Source organism: Girardinichthys multiradiatus, chromosome 11 (assembly GCF_021462225.1).
Source record: "Girardinichthys multiradiatus isolate DD_20200921_A chromosome 11, DD_fGirMul_XY1, whole genome shotgun sequence".
NCBI lineage: Eukaryota > Metazoa > Chordata > Actinopteri > Cyprinodontiformes > Goodeidae > Girardinichthys > Girardinichthys multiradiatus.
This window is the reverse complement of record NC_061804.1, coordinates 39,695,988-39,714,166: the sequence shown is the minus strand read 5'-3', so window position 1 is coordinate 39,714,166 and position 18,179 is coordinate 39,695,988. Positions and strand designations below refer to the sequence as shown.

Genomic DNA, 18,179 nt, shown 5'->3' with positions numbered 1-18,179 from the left:
GAATCCAGGGATTCCAACAGCAATGACAACATCAGTGACATCAGACTTCCAGACCATGAAGGAACAGAAAACAGGAACTTAAATACACAGAGGTGAACAGAACTGCATGAAAAAACAGGTGAGTGCAATCAACAGAATCAAAAACAGGTGCGAATCATGAGACTCAACACAAGTGCAGTATTTTTCTTAGTTCCCAGTTGTAGCTCCTGAAACAAACAGGACTCAAGGAGTTGTGCTTCACTTCACCCTTTGCCATTTTTTACTTTCTCAGTTTTTGTCGTTTTGCATCTGACTTTTTCGGATATGAAACAGTACCATGGGACCTTTTGTATCGGAAATGCCTCAGTTCATACCTGCCAGGTGGATATTTCAGTCCCTCTAACAAACGATGATTGAAAGTAATATTCTACTGTATGGAAATGTGGCTTTGTGAGTCCAGAGTTTTTTATGTTTTTTTCAGGGCTCCCCATCTATCTTATTTTATAGTCAGCTGGACCAAATCGGAATTAAAACCAAAATGAATTAAAAATATATGGTGCAATACAAGTTTTAAAAAATATTTTGTTCGTTTTTAAAAAGTTATATGAAACTATTATTTCTCTCTATAATCAATGAAAAATATTTGACAACCAAGAAAAATGACCACATTAACCATGGTTTAAGTACATACGAAGTGGTTCATTTTCAGGTCCGCAATGTAAACAGGAAAGGAAAGCTACAAACTGGGGTTAAGCATTGGGAAAGACGCGAATCGACCAGTAGCCAACGCACGTCCCAGTTTGAGGAATGGGTACTACATTTCCCAGGTTTCCTAGAGGTTGGAGCTTGCGCAATATGTTTTGCACGGCCCTGGTTTTTGTCAGTGTGTGCTTGGTGTTTGTTATTGTCACATTAGGAAAGTAAAATACATATTTAACGGGACCGTAACTGTGAACGTATCGTATGAGGTAAGGGAGATAATGGCGCTCCTTGTGTGTTCTGTCTTTGTCTTCGCTCGCCCCTTGAAGTGTTGTCTTGAATAATAAAAAGCACAGTTTAAGCTGTTCAGCGTTAACACTGAGCTAACACAGGGACAAGCTAGCAGCAGCACTGAAACAACCCACCAAAAGTCAAAGATTATGTGTGAGGGACTTCCTGTTAAACAGTTTACCCAAGGACACTGTTAACTGATCGAGTTTAAAGGGGTTTTGGGAGGTCAGAGGGATCCACTTTTGCCCGAGCGCCCCCAATAAATCAAGCTAACTACCAGTAGTCAGCTTGCTAATGTTAACTCACAAACAATAACCCTAACTATATGTGTCTTAAATAATCAGCTGTACCTTCTTACCGAGCTCGTTTAAGAAAAAGCAAAGAGGCAATGTGGTTTTTTGAAGTTCCCATGGAATAAATGCGAGGATCTGTTGCTAATAAACAAAATCGGCATGAACTGTTAAGTCAAAAGCTTCGTTTTTCTGAGTTCAAAGACAGAAGTTCACCCAGCTGAGAACAAAGGATCCATCCAGACTGTTTTCCTTCTGTGTTAGGTTGTTAACTTGTTTGTACTTTTACAACTTTAGACTTATGGCATTACTTAAATCCAATTTACTTTAAAGAACAAGTCAGCATTTATGTGACTCCATGATTTTTTGGAAACTAGTGACAAATGTCGGTTAAATGTTTAATTTAATGACAGGATGTTGAACGGATTGATTTTTCCAAACACGATGTTACATCGTTAGTGATTCAGCACAAGATAGCTACTAGACATCCCACATAAAGTCTCTCAAACGTTTAAACTGTTTGATTTTTATGAAACTGAACAATCACAATTCTGAAGAGCATACAGGATTTGTTGTGTGTGTAAAGGTAACATTTTGTTTCAGATAAGCATATTAAACTAAGTACAGAATGTTGGTTGAAAATATAAAATGAATCCCTTGGTATTATCTTAGTCAGTGATTTGTTTATTTGCTTGCATTTATGGGACAACATGAAGGCTTACTTTTGTTTGTTGATTTGTGGCAGGTTACTACATGAGCCCCCCCCTGCCATGAGAGCAGACTGCCAGGTCAACAGCCCCCCCTCCTTCTGCAGTTGATGGATCTGCAGCTGGTCCAGAGATGACGGACAGCATCAGGGCCTTCCTCCACAATGTTGCGACGGTAAGTCGACATGCGAGTCACGACAGAGTGCAAACGGACAGTCATCGGAATAGGCTCCTTTAGCTCAGTTTTTTTAAAACAGCAGGGTTTCAAATATTCCTGTGTTCACCTGAGCGGATGGCCTTCATCCACATTAGCCTTGTTGGTTTAAACAAAACTCCTAATGACATGTGGAGAGTTGGGCATTCAGTGCCTTGTGAAAATCACAGCTTACTGGCTCTACTTGAAACATGCCATGTGCACTATATGTAACTTTTTCCTAGTCAGATTTGTCAGCAGGGGCTTTGGTCTTGGACCAAGAGCCAACCAAAGGTATAAGTGAACAAACCCCAGGCCAATAGAGGGCCCACAGGACCACATCTCCTTCGTTTATCAAGAATGAGCCTTCTTTTATTTTCACATCAGAGGTTTGTGAATTGCAAATTTAAAAGCATTGAAATTTAAATGTATTTCGGATTTAAAACAACTGACAGATATACTAGTTAAATTTATACAGAGAACAACTATTACAATATAGTTCTTAGATAGTTACCTTAACAGTGACACGAGGTTGCTGCTAGTTTAATCACTTCTATTTGGAACTAATCAATAAATAATTGACAGTTGGGCCCCCTTAAACACTATACTCGTGACATGACCCAGGTGGGTCAGAGAAACAACCTTGTTGCCACAATTTCCTGACTGCCATTTATTTAAAAATGTGAAAAAGAATTGTGGTTAAAAATTCAAATTCTGCTTAGGGGCCGATACAATTTAGGACTGCCTTGATATGGATCTACAATAAACTCGAAATGGGTAGATAGTAACTAGGGATGCACCAGTATAAAAATTAGAGCCGATATCAATATCTGATATTAATATTGGTGCTATGGTCGCCAACCGATATTTACCGATATATGTATAAAATGTATTTCCCTGCCTTTTCGACACCATCAAAAAATGACCACGCAGGTGACGTTGCTTCTCTGCCTCGGTTAAACACCCCAGAATCCTGCGCTGCATCACTAGCTTGGTCACATGCCCAAACAAATACCAGATGGTCAATATCGGCCCGGTTTTACTTATGGGACCGATACCAATATGTTAAAAATGACTAACATCAGCCGATATCGATGTTAATGCAGATGTATCGTGCACCACTAATAATTACATATTTGTTTATTTTACATGAAGCACAATGTGTGGAATAACAATTTTGTAGCTTGGTTGTACTAATGTGCGATGAGGAAGATTCAGTTCTTTATGTTGCTCTGTGAGAGCTAATGAAGGTTTAAATATCACGATAAAAAAACATTAGTTACTCAGAATAGGTCCCAAAATGTAGCTAGTGAAGTTTTTACAGAAGTGACCTGAACCCAATGAATAAAATCCACAACAAAGTCATTTTCTTTAGGCTATGTCCCTAATAAAGTATTAATTCCATCAACAATCATGAAAAGGTTTTAATTAGATAATAACACGGCTGCTGTTGTAGGAACATCCAACCAACCCAACCAGGATGTTTTGTCCCGACGATGCACCATCTCATACCCAACTTGGGGACACATCGTACCTCTGTTGAAAACTGATGATGGAACATCATTTTCCATGATCTAGTCATAATCAAGTGTAAGGAAATGTGGTTATGTGACTCAGTTAAATTGTGTTTTCCAGCAGGAAGTAACTCGGGTAAGCTGGCCTAAACACAGATATAATTTTTAGAAAGCTATATATATTTAAATAAAATTATACATTTGGGTTTTTTATATGCTGTTATATTCCCTCACAGTCATGTTTCTATTGTAGTTTAGCAGTTGACTGACCCTCATCCCTGTTTGTTTGGGTATGCTAGGGGATCAAGGACTCCATATTGGGGATTGGAACCATCTCCAAGCTGGATGCTCGCATCCAGCAGAAAAGGGAGGAGCAGCGGAGAAGAAGGGCCAGTGGAGCCCTGGCACAAAGACGGGCACAGAGTGAGGAATGTAAACCGGACAAGTAGGTTGGAGTTCTGCTAATTTTCTGAATGAGGCCAGATCTGAGGCCAGTTTTCACAGATCTGCTTGTGTTTTTACTACAACATCTCAATATTGAAGCCCACAAGTTACATCTGTTTATTGTAGAATATTACCAGATGTGACCAGTTGGATCTCTCCACTTCAAAGGTCTTCTCATTCACAAAGGACCTGCAGGAGATCATTTCTCTAAAAGCTAAAGACAGAAAACATGTTTGATACGTGCTAAAAATGCCCAAACACGTTGTGAAATATAAAGCACCATAGACAGATGAGCTGTGGAAGCCTTGCAAACACAAAAGCTGTCAAACAAATGCATTAAACCCATGATGCCAGTTGGACCTGAAGTTTCCCCTTTAAACACAAAACATTTAGCTGTTCTTATAGTTTCTGAGGGAAAGTTTGATGAGGTTGGTTAAAAAAACTGAATGTACAAGCAAGGTTAGCCCCTAAAGCATAAACTCCGTGACAATGGGTTCTTTTCATTATTAGCATTTCTATTTTCTCTCTTCACTCATTTCCCCTGCAGCATTGGAAAGTCCAAACTATTTTGGCTGTTTGTAACAATCTGAGTCCTTCAGCATCAGCTATCTGCCAGAACCATATCTGTGTCCTATAGTAGTATTTCATATATTTTTATGTCAAGTTATTAAAATGCTCATTCATACAATACCTGCCATCTCAGCAGTCAGCAAAAACAACTGATCATACGACTCTTTAGTCTTTTTCTTCCAGATATTTACAAAGTTAAACATCCCATTTACCTTCAGTTGTATTTCTACATTATGCAGCATGGCCTTTCTGCACAATGTAAAAATACATAGAAATAGAATTTTAAATTAATACAATGTTACAAAATGTTTAAAACTGGATTCCTACAAAGTCTGGAAAAATGTGAAATTGATTTAAGTAGTTCCTAGGTCTGGATAAGTGTTAGAGCTGCACAATATATTGAACTGCAGTTGTCATCACAATGTCCACGTGTGCCATATCTCAATCACAAAAGACTCCTTTAATGCACTGTTTGTTAATGCAAATTTTGCATGTCTGCAATATTCTTGGCCTGTTGAATGGACTTTCCCTGGCCTGATGACCACGCTGGTTGTATATATGTAGTGGCTCTGATGCTGAAGCTCACAAATTTGGACACGGTAAAGGAAAAGAAAAAGAGTGATTAAAATTGTGGGTCAATATCATCGTTGCAAGTTATAGTATTGCAGTTGCATATATTCTTGACATCATGTCAAGTTTTAATAAGTATGGAAAAGGACGAGTCTTTGTTTTCTTTCTTTCATAAAGGGAAATTAGAGGCTGGTAAATATGGAATTTTGTGTGTGAACCCTGTTTACCCTTAATCTTACACTGTGGAATTAAAAATTGGATGTTTTGAAAAAGTGAATGTGGAAAAAGAGCTTGAATAATCCATAAAACATCAGTAATTAAACAGGAATGATTTAGGACATTGCAGTTTGTCCCATAATGACTGTGAATGCAGCACTGGGTCATAATATTGCATCACTAGAGAGCTACTGCGTCACCAACAAATGCACTTAGTTTTACAGAAAGTATCTCATATAAAGACAATAGAAAAAATGTCTATAGTTTTAGGGAGAAACTGAACTGTAGCCACAGTGATGCCAAATGTTATTGAAGTATTATTTTAAACTTCACAATATTGTTGTTTCTTACGCCTTACTGTTCCAACTATTATATTTACTTTGGAGCAGCACCTTAATTTTATTTTACCCATTTATTTATTCTTGGAAACAAAGGAGAAACCACTTCAGTGATCAAGTTAAAATGCATTACATTTTACGGTCAGCACAATAATAAACACTGAAACCATATAATTAGGATTAAATACTTAACATGTATCAAACTACAGCATGAAACAAATGAGCCATGCTAATGATATATTGCAAAGGTTAAAATGTAACGGGGTTCTCACAAGGAATTATTATGAGCGTTGCAGGCGGCGGGGAGATACAATGAGCGTATCGGCCTAATTTTAAATGCGGTGGCGAGAACCCTGTGTAACTGAATTATGAATGATAATTACAGGTCAGAGAATGGTAAATCTGTAAAAAGTAGAAAATAAGTTTAACTTCTGCACCAAACTAATTTACTAAAGGCAAGATTTAGCTTAGTGGAAAACAGACAGAGTGTTTCTGTATCAAATGGGCGTCAGAAAAATAAGTGTGTGTTAAACCATCCTTAACTCCCTAGAGTGGCTACAGCAGCTGGTGTGGTCGACAAACATCAAGGAGTCTTCTCCAAGTGGTTTCCCAATTAATCCTCTGTTGAATCCAGAAGGGTGGTTCTCGGACCTTCGGCCCATGGTGGCCGGAGGAGTTCACTTCAAGGGTCGGGTTGGCTTTCTGGTGCCCAAATGATACTGATCTCTGCTTAGCTTAGAAAATACTAGAATTCTACTTTTGCCTACTATAGATTTCTGCTTTCTAGGTTCTCCTGCACCCCTCTGTGTTCAAATCATCTCTGCATGCCTACCTTCTTCTCCTGGTGCTTATGCTAGCAGTAACACAGGGAGGCTGGGTTGGATTTCGGCCAATCAGGACCTCCTCATATCCTGCCTGTGTCAAAGTCTAATTAAAGTTTTTTTGAAGGTCTTATATAATAATAAATATAATATAATAAAACCTTAATTTACCATCTTCACTTCTGAAATGTCATATTCCATCAACACAAAACACTGGAGAAAGCATACATGACATTCATTGTGGTGGTTTCAAGTTTTAGTATGTTTAATGTGTGACAGGTTTTAAATCTAGCAATTACAACTTGTGAAACTGATGCTACACAAAATCAAATGAACAAGTAATCAATAAAACATAATAACTAGCATTGGGATCTCTAAACATATAACTTGATAACTTTTAAAATTCCCTAAAACAGGTGAACACTGAATCAAATCCTGATATCCCAGCGAATTAATTGGATGACAGTGAAGCTGTCTCATATTAACATCATTCCTATTTGGGAAAATGTGGGGTGGGGGGGTTATGCAGCCAGGCCTTCTTCTATGGTGGATTTTATTCTACTTATTGTGAAAATGAAATACTATGATAATGAACCTCACCTCAGTCCCTACACTCAGTAGGCTCACATTTTAATTTAAGCACAGGGCTCCTACACAGTCTTAAAAAAATCTAGAAATGCATGGAATTTGCAATTATTATTTTCATGTCTGGCTAGGTATGGAAGTACATATGGTCCTTTTATCATACTACAAAATTAGGAGTCGACTTGGAGCTTTTTCATAATTGTAGGCATATTCAAATAACATAGATCTGATTACTGTGCATATAGTCTCAATATAAAGAAAGCCAGATACAAATCTTGTATGGAATTATGAAATGGGAAAGCTGTAAACATGAGGGTCGAGCTGGAGAAAGGCATTTAAGATCCAACTGGACAGAAAATCTGCAAAATATTGAATTCAGTTATATATTGAAACTATCTGTAATGATGGATTTATTAGCCTCTTTCTGAAAACATTTCAATAACAAACCTGTGAAGAAGAGCCGCTTCTGAGCTCACCTCTGGCCATTCATAAATCATGAGTGGATGTGTTAATGTCCTGGACAGCTGAGAGTTTATAACAAATATAGCTGGTAGTGGGGGAAGGCAGACGGTGTCCTGTAGCATCGGCATCAGCACTACACATAAAAGCTGCATTGTAAGTCTCTCCATACCTTTTCTTCATGACCGATGAACTCAATGTTGCGATCCTGTTGACCAAGCAAATGCTTCAAATATATATTCATTTTCTCACCTTCTTACTCCTCCCGTCGGAAGGGATTCATGGGTCTGGTTTATGCTTGTCTGGTCTCACAAACTCTATGACATCACTGGATCAGTCCCTTGACCCGCAAAGCCAGCTTGGCCCTGTACCAATCAGGGATGCGAGGCTGTGACTACCTCACTTGGCGAGTCAGGGGCGAAACAGAGGTGGTTTGACTTCTGCTGCCCTCTTCTCATGGGTCCTTTAAGAAAACACACGGAGACGGCAAAAGGAAGGGAAGTGTTTGTGAAAGGGTCTATGTTCTAAATGACCGTCTGTGTAGTCAGGTGGAATAAATCATTGTCATTAAACACAACTATCGGATATGTATCCGATCTAGTACCACATATGAAATGGCACAATTTAGATTTTTTTTTTTTTTTGGGGAAGTGAAAAAAATCGCATTTGGCTCATTCTGACTAACATCAAAAAGTCAGATTGGGGCCTGCAGTGTGAATGCAGCCTAATCTATACCTCATTGTGTGGGTTAATAGTTGGCTGTTTGGATGCAGCCTTTAATAGATGAAATTCTTTCTCTCAACCATAGTGCTCTGAATATCTCTGCTCTGCACAGACACATCTTTGTCCTATTGTCAAACTCAGAGGGTAGAAAATGTACTTTAGAGATGAACTAAAGTCTTTTTTACTGTTAAAAACCTCTAACGGTTGTTATTTGTTTTGTCTTTCAGTGAGCCTAAAGTAGCCAGCAGGATATTTCAGTGCTGTGCTTGGAATGGAGGAGTGTTCTGGGTAAGATGTTCTCAGCTCAGTTCTCTCCTTCAAGCTCCTCTGTTTACAACTCTGGTTTTGTTCAGGAGAAATATTTTTCTCAGCCAAACAGAACCTTTACAGAACTATAATTTTTTCTCTTCAGCTCAGTCTGTTTCTCTTCTACCGGGTCTTCATCCCCCTTCTGCAGACCCTCACAGCAAAAATCATCGGTATGCATGGCTGCTAGTAGTTCTGTAGCTGATTGTCTGGCTTGTTGTGTGAAAACCAGACGGTGATCAAAGCTGTTTCTGCTCCAGGTGACCCCTCCCTCCATGGCAGTGTGTGGTCCTGGTTAGAGTTCATCCTAACCTCTGTCTTCAGTGCTCTATGGGTTCTCCCCCTGTTCGTCCTTAGCAAGATAGTGAACGCCATCTGGTTCCAGGTAAGACCCTGCCAATGTTGAAACCATGGCACAGTCTGCAGTGTTGATTTAAAAAAAAAATGTTTTTATAAATATAGATACAATTATTGGTTTAACTGGAGCTTGGTCAGGTCATTGCGGTAAAGTTGTTCCTGTAGGTGCAGAAGTCAGCCTGTGTTCTTTGTTTGCAGGATATAGCTGACCTAGCTTTTGAAGTGTCTGGCTGCAAAGCTCAGCCGTTCCCCAGCGTCAGTAAGATCATCGCAGACATGCTGTTTAACCTTCTCCTCCAGGCTCTCTTCCTCATTCAGGTAAACACTTTCTCTCTGATGCCTTCTTCGTTTTCTAAAAAACTACATTCCTGTTTATGTGAAGCTACCAAAACGTGTGTGTGTGTGTTTTTATAACAATATTTTGTAAAGTAGCAAAATTGTGGGTTCATTTTTTAAGAATCAGCTTTGAAATAACTAATTATGAAGCATATCAGCCTGTAATTTATAAGAAATCAATCTCACATTAATGGCAAAATGATGCATTTAAAATCTGTGTTCCATCAGGGGATGATTGTTAGCTTGTTCCCCATTGATGCAATCGGACAGATGGTTAGTCTCCTCCACATGTCTTTGCTCTACTCTCTATATTGCTTTGAGTATCGCTGGTTCAACCACGGTGAGATTATCCTTCATTTCCACTCTTATAATTAATTATGTGGTTTTAAGAGTCGACTCAAAGAAAAAGATCCGTCTTTTTCACTTTGTTAAAGGCATAGAGATGCATCAACGACTGTCCAATATTGAGAGGAATTGGCCATATTACTTTGGCTTTGGTTTACCCATGGCTCTGCTGACTGCCATGCCCTCTTCATACATCATCAGGTCAGTTGCATCGATTTTCCTAAATATAATGAAATTACAGAAAAGGGATATTTTATATTACATTTTGAAGCATGACTCTTACAAAAAGAGCTTTAATGTCCAGTATGTACCACTAGGTTGTCTGCAAAACAAGAAGGTATTTTATTCTGAAAGATTTACCTTAATTAGTTCATATTTGATCTGTTTTTTCCCTTTCTAGTGGCTGCTTGTTCTCCATCCTTTTTCCTCTGTTCATCATCAGTGCTAATGAGGCAAAAACACCAACAAAACTATAGTGAGTGTGTCAGCTACTGGCTACTTCTTAAATAGATGCAGTAGTGGTGGAAAGTCTTGAGCCAACTCTCATTGATCTGTTTTGCTGCCAAAAAGCCAGACCTCTCTATGCAGTGCCTTGCAGATATATTCATATCCTTTGAAAATGGTCAAATTTTGTCTCCTTACAAAAACAAACTTCAAATTACTTTATTGGGCCTTCAGGAGATCAACAGGAAGGAGTGCATAACTGTGACATGTAAGCAAAATGATGCATCCCTAAATAAAATCCAGTGCAACCCGTTGCCCTCAGAAGTCACTTAGTTAGTTAATATAGTCTACCTGTGTGTTGTTCAATCTGAGTATACAGGTCCTTCTCAAAATATTAGCATATTGTGATAAAGTTCATTATTTTCCATAATGTCATGATGAAAATTTAACATTCGTATATTTTAGATTCATTGCACACTAACTGAAATATTTCAGGTCTTTTATTGTCTTAATACGGATGATTGTGGCATACAGCTCATGAAAACCCAAAATTCCTATCTCACAAAATTAGCATATTTCATCCGACCAATAAAAGAAAAGTGTTTTTAATACAAAAAACATCAACCTTCAAATAATCATGTACAGTTATGCACTCAATACTTGGTCGGGAATCCTTTGGCAGAAATGACTGCTTCAATGCGGCGTGGCATGGAGGCAATCAGCCTGTGGCACTGCTGAGGTCTTATGGAGGCCCAGGATGCTTCGATAGCGGCCTTTAGCTCATCCAGAGTGTTGGGTCTTGAGTCTCTCAATGTTCTCTTCACAATATCCCACAGATTCTCTATGGGGTTCAGGTCAGGAGAGTTGGCAGGCCAATTGAGCACAGTGATACCATGGTCAGTAAACCATTTACCAGTGGTTTTGGCACTGTGAGCAGATGCCAGGTCGTGCTGAAAAATGAAATCTTCATCTCCATAAAGCTTTTCAGCAGATGGAAGCATGAAGTGCTCCAAAATCTCCTGATAGCTAGCTGCATTGACCCTGCCCTTGATAAAACACAGTGGACCAACACCAGCAGCTGACACGGCACCCCAGACCATCACTGACTGTGGGTACTTGGCACTAGACTTCTGGCATTTTGGCATTTCCTTCTCCCCAGTCTTCCTCCAGACTCTGGCACCTTGATTTCTGAATGACATGCAGAATTTGCTTTCATCCGAAAAAAGTCCCCCGCAGGTCCCCCAAGGTCTGGAATCGGCCCTTCTCCACAATCTTCCTCAGGGTCCGGTCACCTCTTCTCGTTGTGCAGCGTTTTCTGCCACACTTTTTCCTTCCCACAGACTTCCCACTGAGGTGCCTTGATACAGCACTCTGGGAACAGCCTATTCGTTCAGAAATGTCTTTCTGTGTCTTACCCTCTTGCTTGAAGGTGTCAATAGTGGCCTTCTGGACAGCAGTCAGGTCGGCAGTCTTACCCATGATTGGGGTTTTGAGTGATGAACCAGGCTGGGAGTTTTAAAGGCCTCAGGAATCTTTTGCAGGTGTTTAGATTTAACTTGTTGATTCAGATGATTAGGTTCATAGCTCGTTTAGAGACCCTTTTAATGATATGCTAATTTTGTGAGATAGGAATTTTGGGTTTTCATGAGCTGTATGCCAAAATCATCCGTATTAAGACAATAAAAGACCTGAAATATTTCAGTTAGTGTGCAATGAATCTAAAATATATGAATGTTACATTTTCATCATTACATTATGGAAAATAATGAACTTTATCACAATATGCTAATATTTTGAGAAGGACCTGTAAATGCATCTGGTCTGCTTCTGGTCTCATAGGTTTGTTAGAGAACATAGGGGAACAAACGTTTAACAAAAGTAGGGTTAGGTTAGAAAACCATGTCCCATGGTTTAAGCATGTTACAGATAAATACTCAATCCATTGTCCAAAAATGGAGCGATTATGGCACAACTGCAAAGCTACCAATCCTTGGCCATCCATCCATCTGACAGACCAGGCTAGGTGAGGATTAGAGCAAAGGTGTCCAACTCCAGTATTCAAGGCCCAGTGTCCTGCATGTTTTAGACTTGTCACTGCTCCAATACATCTGATTGAAATGACTGATCTGCCTTCACAGTATGTCATCAAGGTCTGCAGACGCCTACTAATTGAGCACTCGTTAAGTTCATTTCAGTTGAACCAGGACAACATCTAAAACATGCAGGACACCGGCCCTTGAAGACTGACTTAAGAGACCACTGCATTAAAGGCCTTTGCATACACAATTTTGGCCATGTACGTTAGCATTTGGATCTGGCCATCATGTTTGAATTCATATTTTTTGTGTTTTTGACCCAGTTGAACCACAATATTCCACTTAGAGATGTACAGTTTTCATTACAGCTTCATAGAGGGTAATAATTCAGTGTTTTGTTAACTATGTACTCAGAAGAAAGGAAGAAAAGAACTGAATTTCAGGATAAAACAGGATATTAATGTAGTTTTTGTGTCCTTGTGTTCCCTGAGAGAAACATTTTTCAACTATGGAAAAAAGCAGATCCCTTCTCACTGTATATCTTTAAAACACATGTTATTCTTCCTCTTCATCTGGTCTGACTCACGTGGGTCTTATCTACTGTGTGTTCGGTACCACGTTGCCATTGTGTACACTACCAGTCAAAGGTTTTAGAACGCCTTTCTCATTTACTAGTTTTCTTTATCTTTATGACTATTGACGTTGTACATAGATTCTCACTGAAGTCATTAAAACTGTGAATGAACACATGTGGAATTATGTAGCAAAAGAAAAAACAATTGTAAAACAACTTTAAATATGTTTTATATTCTATATTCCTAAAAATAGCCGTCCTTTGCTGTAATAAGTGAAATATTAACCTTTGGCCGTCTCTCAGTGAACCTCTGGGAAGTTCTTTCAAGACATTTTAGGTGACCACCTCATGAAACACATGGAGAAAATGCCCAGAGATCAAAGCAGGATCAGAGCAAAGAGTGGCTATTTTGAAGAATCTAAAATCTAAAAATTCATACTTTTTGTTTACTACATAATCCCCTGTGTGTTCATTCATAGCTTTGTTGCCTTTGGTGAGAATCTACTATTTAAATAGTCATGAAAATAAAGAGACCCATTAAGTGAAAAGGTGTATCTAAACCTTTTGACCTGTAGTGTACATTAATGTCACTGTCTACGTACACAGTCTGTGTGGACAGAGAAATCTGGGCTGGAGGTAGGGAGTCCTACCGGTCCTTAGTGGGCAGGTACAGATGAGGAAATTTAAATCACAAACAGCCCCGGGGCCCACTGTAACTCTGGAGGAGCTACACAGTTTCACAGCTCTGGTGGGAAAATTGTCAGCAGGACAGTTATTAGTTGAGTATTCTACAAATTTGACCTTTTTGGAAGAGTGGCGATAACAGAATAATTGTCAAAAGAAAGACATGAAAAGTCCTCTTTAAAGTTTCCCACGACCCTTTTAGAGTTACAGCAAACATGTGGAAGGAGATGCTCTGGTCAGATGAGACAAAACCTTAACTTTTTAGCTTACATGCTAAATGCTGTTGGTAGTGGAATACTAACGTATAACATTACCCTGAACACACCATCCCATCATCTAACATAGTGGTGACAGCAACATGATGTTCTTCAGCAGAGATGAGGAAGCTGGTCAGATGGATGGAGATAAATACATGGCGATCTTAGAAGAAAACCTGTTATAGGATTACAAAAGACTTGAGATGGTGGGATCCTTAATGCAAAGGACCACCACACTTCTTCTTATTTTTAAAATAATAAAAATGATTATAAAACTGATATATTCAGGTAGGTACACAACTGCTCACAGCAGTGTTACAGACACTCAGCCCCTCCCTTTTCAGTAGCAGCTCACCTGATTGGTCATGGCTGATAATCAACACAGTAAATTTCTGCAGCAAAGTGGCAAGTACTTCCAGAGAAAAGCCTCTGTGACACTTTCTAACTGACAAGGCAAACACTAAAGCATCGTTCAGAGGTAACTGGCCTATGAGGCAGATGGACAAGAAAAAACGAAGAATACCAACCCCTAATGCTAGCTGTACGAGCACTACAACAATTTGTAAAGCTTCTGTATCTGCATCAGTGAAGTAGTAGACTGGCCTGACAGTATACGCTTATGTTATCTGTTTAAATATTAGCTACTGACAGACAACCTCTTTAGTGTTTAGTTGGTCTGAGATACCTCATCCAGATGTTTCCACAGTACAGAGTTGGTGTGGAGTCCATACCACGCAAAGGCTCCTTTTTACTGTGGGTAGAAATTAATGCAGGTATCTGTGCAGAAGCAGACAACTCTGTTGGCAGCTAAATGTTTGTCCCTCAGTGGAAAAATTTCAATACAAAAGCAACTAATTGAGGAATAGAAGCACACAAAAAATAAACAATAACTAAAATAGTTACATAACAGCATATTTTGGGGCTAAGGGGTTTCACGGTGGTGCAGTTGGTAGCACTGTTGCCTTGCAGCAAGAAGGTCCTGGGTTCGACTCCTGGCCGGGCGTCTTTCTACATGGAGTTTTGCACGTTCTCCCCATGCATGCATCCGGGTACTCTGGCTTCCTCCCACAGTCCAAAAACATGACTGTTAGGTTAATTGGTCTCTCTAAATTGCCCTTAGGTGTAAAATGAGTGTGTGCGTGGTTGTTTGTGTGTTGCCCTACGATGGACTGGCGACCTGTCCAGGGTGTACCCCGCCTCCCACCCATAGACTGCTGGAGATAGGCATCAACTCCCCCACAACTCACTAAGGAAGAAGCGGTATAGAAATGACTGACTGACATAACTAAATCTAAGGTGCATACTTAACAATTCTTCTGCCAACTTATCTAATGATTTTTTCTATACAGATACTTCACAATTTAAAATTTTTGATTTATTTCCCAATGGCTGCTGTATTACCTTTGATGCTGTGTAGAAATTACCCCATGCCTTTAGAAAGGCTGCTTTGTATAGAGAATTGTATTGGAAGTTTTTTTAGCATCAGTATAGACTTTTATTGTTAACAATATGAAACCCTTGTATAATTTTCCTTTAATTTCACAATTATAGTCTCTATTGCTAGCATGTGGCAACCTAATGAAATACAGTGAAGTTTGTGGCTGTAAAATGACAAAATGTAAAACATTTATAAAAACTGTAGCCAAGGCACTGCACAATGTAAAAGTTGTCCTGATCAGTATTTCTTCAGTTTTTCAGTGAACATTAGCTGCTATCGCAGTCATTGTTGGCCCTTTTGTCGTACCTACTTTACAACATTTCTAAAACCTCTGGCTCTTTTCAGTTAAAATGTACAGAAATTAGGTGTAGCTCAAAACTCTCCTGTAATGCTGTTGATAAATCTGTTTGTCACTGATAACATGTGTGCCTCCCAGTCACTTCCAGCTGCGGCTCTTCTCTTTGGTCGTGCTAATCAGCAACAAGCTTTTCCACAAGACTGTCCACCTGCAGTCCTCTCTGACACCGTCTGCCTCATCGGAGAAGCTGTCCTCGCCCCACGCCTCCCCGAACCGCCACAGACTGCTGCTGCACAACCAGTGATGGATCCACATGAAGCATCCATGGTATCGTCCAACATTTGGTTTCAGCCAGTGTGGGAAAAGTGATTCTTCCAGAAGGATTGTCCTTACAGAAGATGATATGCATTGTAAGATGAAGAGTTTATGCAGCTTATCTAATCTTTGGTCATTGGGTTCATTTAAAGTCCACACCAGGCACATTTTGACTTGACCCCACTTTAAATAGATACATTAGAGAAGTAAATACAACTGTAACTGTATTTTTGTTTGATCTTCTCTTTCAGCATACGTTTTTTTTGTATAGTGTGCCATTTGAGTGACTCTGCATAACAAATGACCATATAGTTTTAACCTTGAGCAAATGTACTTTGAGTAGACTTTTTCTCTTTCTCTTTGAAGGATCTCAGTTGCATTTAGAATGAACAGCACAGTTTAAGTGTTACTTGTAGCTTATTGTTTAGTGTCCGGCGCTTTCTTGCACATGGACTCCGGTGTCCAAGGAATTTCAGAAACAAACTTGCGAAGCTCTGAAAGGTGTTGTTTTCTTTTCGTCCTACTGGCTTCAGTTCAGTCAGTACTGTTTTGCTGTTGGTTACCTTTTATAACAAATAGCAAAGTCACTCCTGTGTTGCTTGACATCTCATCTGTCCTGTAGTACACATGGTGACACCGGCAGAGGAAAGGTTACCCTATCCTTTCCTGATTGCGTGTCATTGGCTAGTCATAGTGAGACAACACTGCCAAACCACTGCAGCTCTATTTTCTTTTTTACTTCAGCCACAACTATGTGAATCTCTCTAATATAGAGAGGAGTCGAATACTTAAGGCCTCTTCTAAAACAATAGGTGATCAGTCTCACTTAGCTAAACCTGTGTCCTACCCAAAGATCGTTTTTTTATGCTGTACATAATTTCAGTACCTTCTAAACGTTTCTTTAGACACCCTAGCCCACTCAATGATCTTTTCTCTTTCACTTATCATAGCTCATGGCTGTGGATAGGTGCAATGATTTTGAAGACTTGTGCAATTCTAAAAGGAGCATAGTGTTGGTGGTTTTATTGTTTTTCTTTTTGTAAAAGTAATTCATCTGATTTCAATAAAATTTGGTCAGTATTCAATGTTTGGAATGTGTCTGGAGATTATTTCAGCCTTTATTTGATTTGAACAGCAAAGTAAAATGTGCTCCAGTTGCTGTGATCTCAGTTATGTTTGTGCATTAATGTTGAACCTACTGCCACCTTTCTGTATAACCAGTTAAACTCACGTCAGATTAAATGTATTCCCTGTAGAACATGTCACGGTCGCTTTTTTATATTTTTCTCGTTTGCTATAATTCATTATTTAATTAAGATTTAATTAGTGAATTTTATCTGCCAGCTCGGTGGGTGGGGTTTAAACTGCTGAATTGAAATTAATGTGAAAGTCCTGGGACATCAGACAGATTTATTTTAAAAGAATTATGGATATGGTAAGGTATACACAGATTTCCTATGTTTAGGGGCTTTCTTTTTATATTGCACATTACTTATTGACATCTATAGAAACTGAATTGTTAATCAGAATAGAAATCCTGGAATGGCAGTTTACTTTAAAATGATTATGATGAATAATATTGGTCATATGTCATTAGAAATGTTTAAGGATAAAAATTCAACCTTAAGGTTCTTATGTTTCCCCTGGTTAGATTGAGAATACAGTTGGTCACTGAAGCCTTCTAGTTTTATTTTGAAAATGGGTCCGTAAACGTGAATGCCTCTTAGTACTTCAGCAAACTGAAGTATTAGAGTCAATAGGATACAGTAAACTATCCCGATTGCGATATCTTCCACCAGATCCACAACACCCCAGATTTATTTGGCAACATCAAGGCAGCTCCTTTTCAGAACCAGGCATCTACTTTCCAGAGGCTCCACCTCAGCCAATAGGAGAACCTAATTAGGCGGTGACGCTGTACCAAAGACCGCCCCCTCTGTCTCTTTCTCGCCCGGTTCGTTTTTAGATTTCCTGCTGCATGTTTAAGAAAAAAAGAAAAGTGACCAAGGAATTTAGAAAAGAAAGACAGAAATAAATGGGCACAGGGAAATTTGTTAGGTAGGAATATTCGACAAGGATGTATTAGAGTAGAAAATATAGTGGCTAAGAAATAAATGGATAGTAAAAAAATTGGAAAAATAAAACATTTTTGAGGAAAAAACTTGTTTTAAATAAATTTGGGTGGTAATAAATACAAAAGAAATAAAAGTGTTAGAAAAAAATACAGTTGCAAAAAATTCACCTGCATTAAATAAACAAATGAAAAAATATAGTCAAAAAAGTAAATTAGTGGTTTAAATAAAAAATTTGAATAATAGCAAAGACATAATTTACATTAGCTAAATCAACTATTGAATAAATGTCTTCTTTTTATTATTTTGTTGCATTTA

General features: G+C 38.8%; 1 protein-coding gene across 1 annotated transcript; it reads left to right on the top strand.

Annotated features, from left to right (window-relative positions):
- The first annotated feature begins 791 nt into the window (after positions 1-791).
- On the top strand, positions 792-16,874 carry ei24 (EI24 autophagy associated transmembrane protein). Its single transcript, XM_047379865.1, has 11 exons — positions 792-947; positions 2,005-2,141; positions 3,973-4,118; positions 8,627-8,687; positions 8,812-8,878; positions 8,966-9,090; positions 9,261-9,380; positions 9,627-9,738; positions 9,833-9,944; positions 10,144-10,218; positions 15,613-16,874. The coding sequence occupies exons 2-11, from the start codon at positions 2,100-2,102 to the stop codon at positions 15,776-15,778; spliced, it is 1,026 nt and encodes a 341-aa protein (XP_047235821.1). The 5' UTR covers positions 792-947; positions 2,005-2,099; the 3' UTR covers positions 15,779-16,874.
- Positions 16,875-18,179: the final 1,305 nt, after the last annotated feature.

Bases quoted from the DNA above. Each gene is read 5' to 3' on its own strand.
- ei24 (XM_047379865.1), top strand. From the start codon at position 2,100: ATGACGGACAGCATCAGGGCCTTCCTCCACAATGTTGCGACG. The intron at 8,688-8,811 runs GTAAGATGTTCT...TTTTCTCTTCAG, and splicing joins GGAATGGAGGAGTGTTCTGG to CTCAGTCTGTTTCTCTTCTA. The intron at 9,945-10,143 runs GTCAGTTGCATC...TTCCCTTTCTAG, and splicing joins CCCTCTTCATACATCATCAG to TGGCTGCTTGTTCTCCATCC.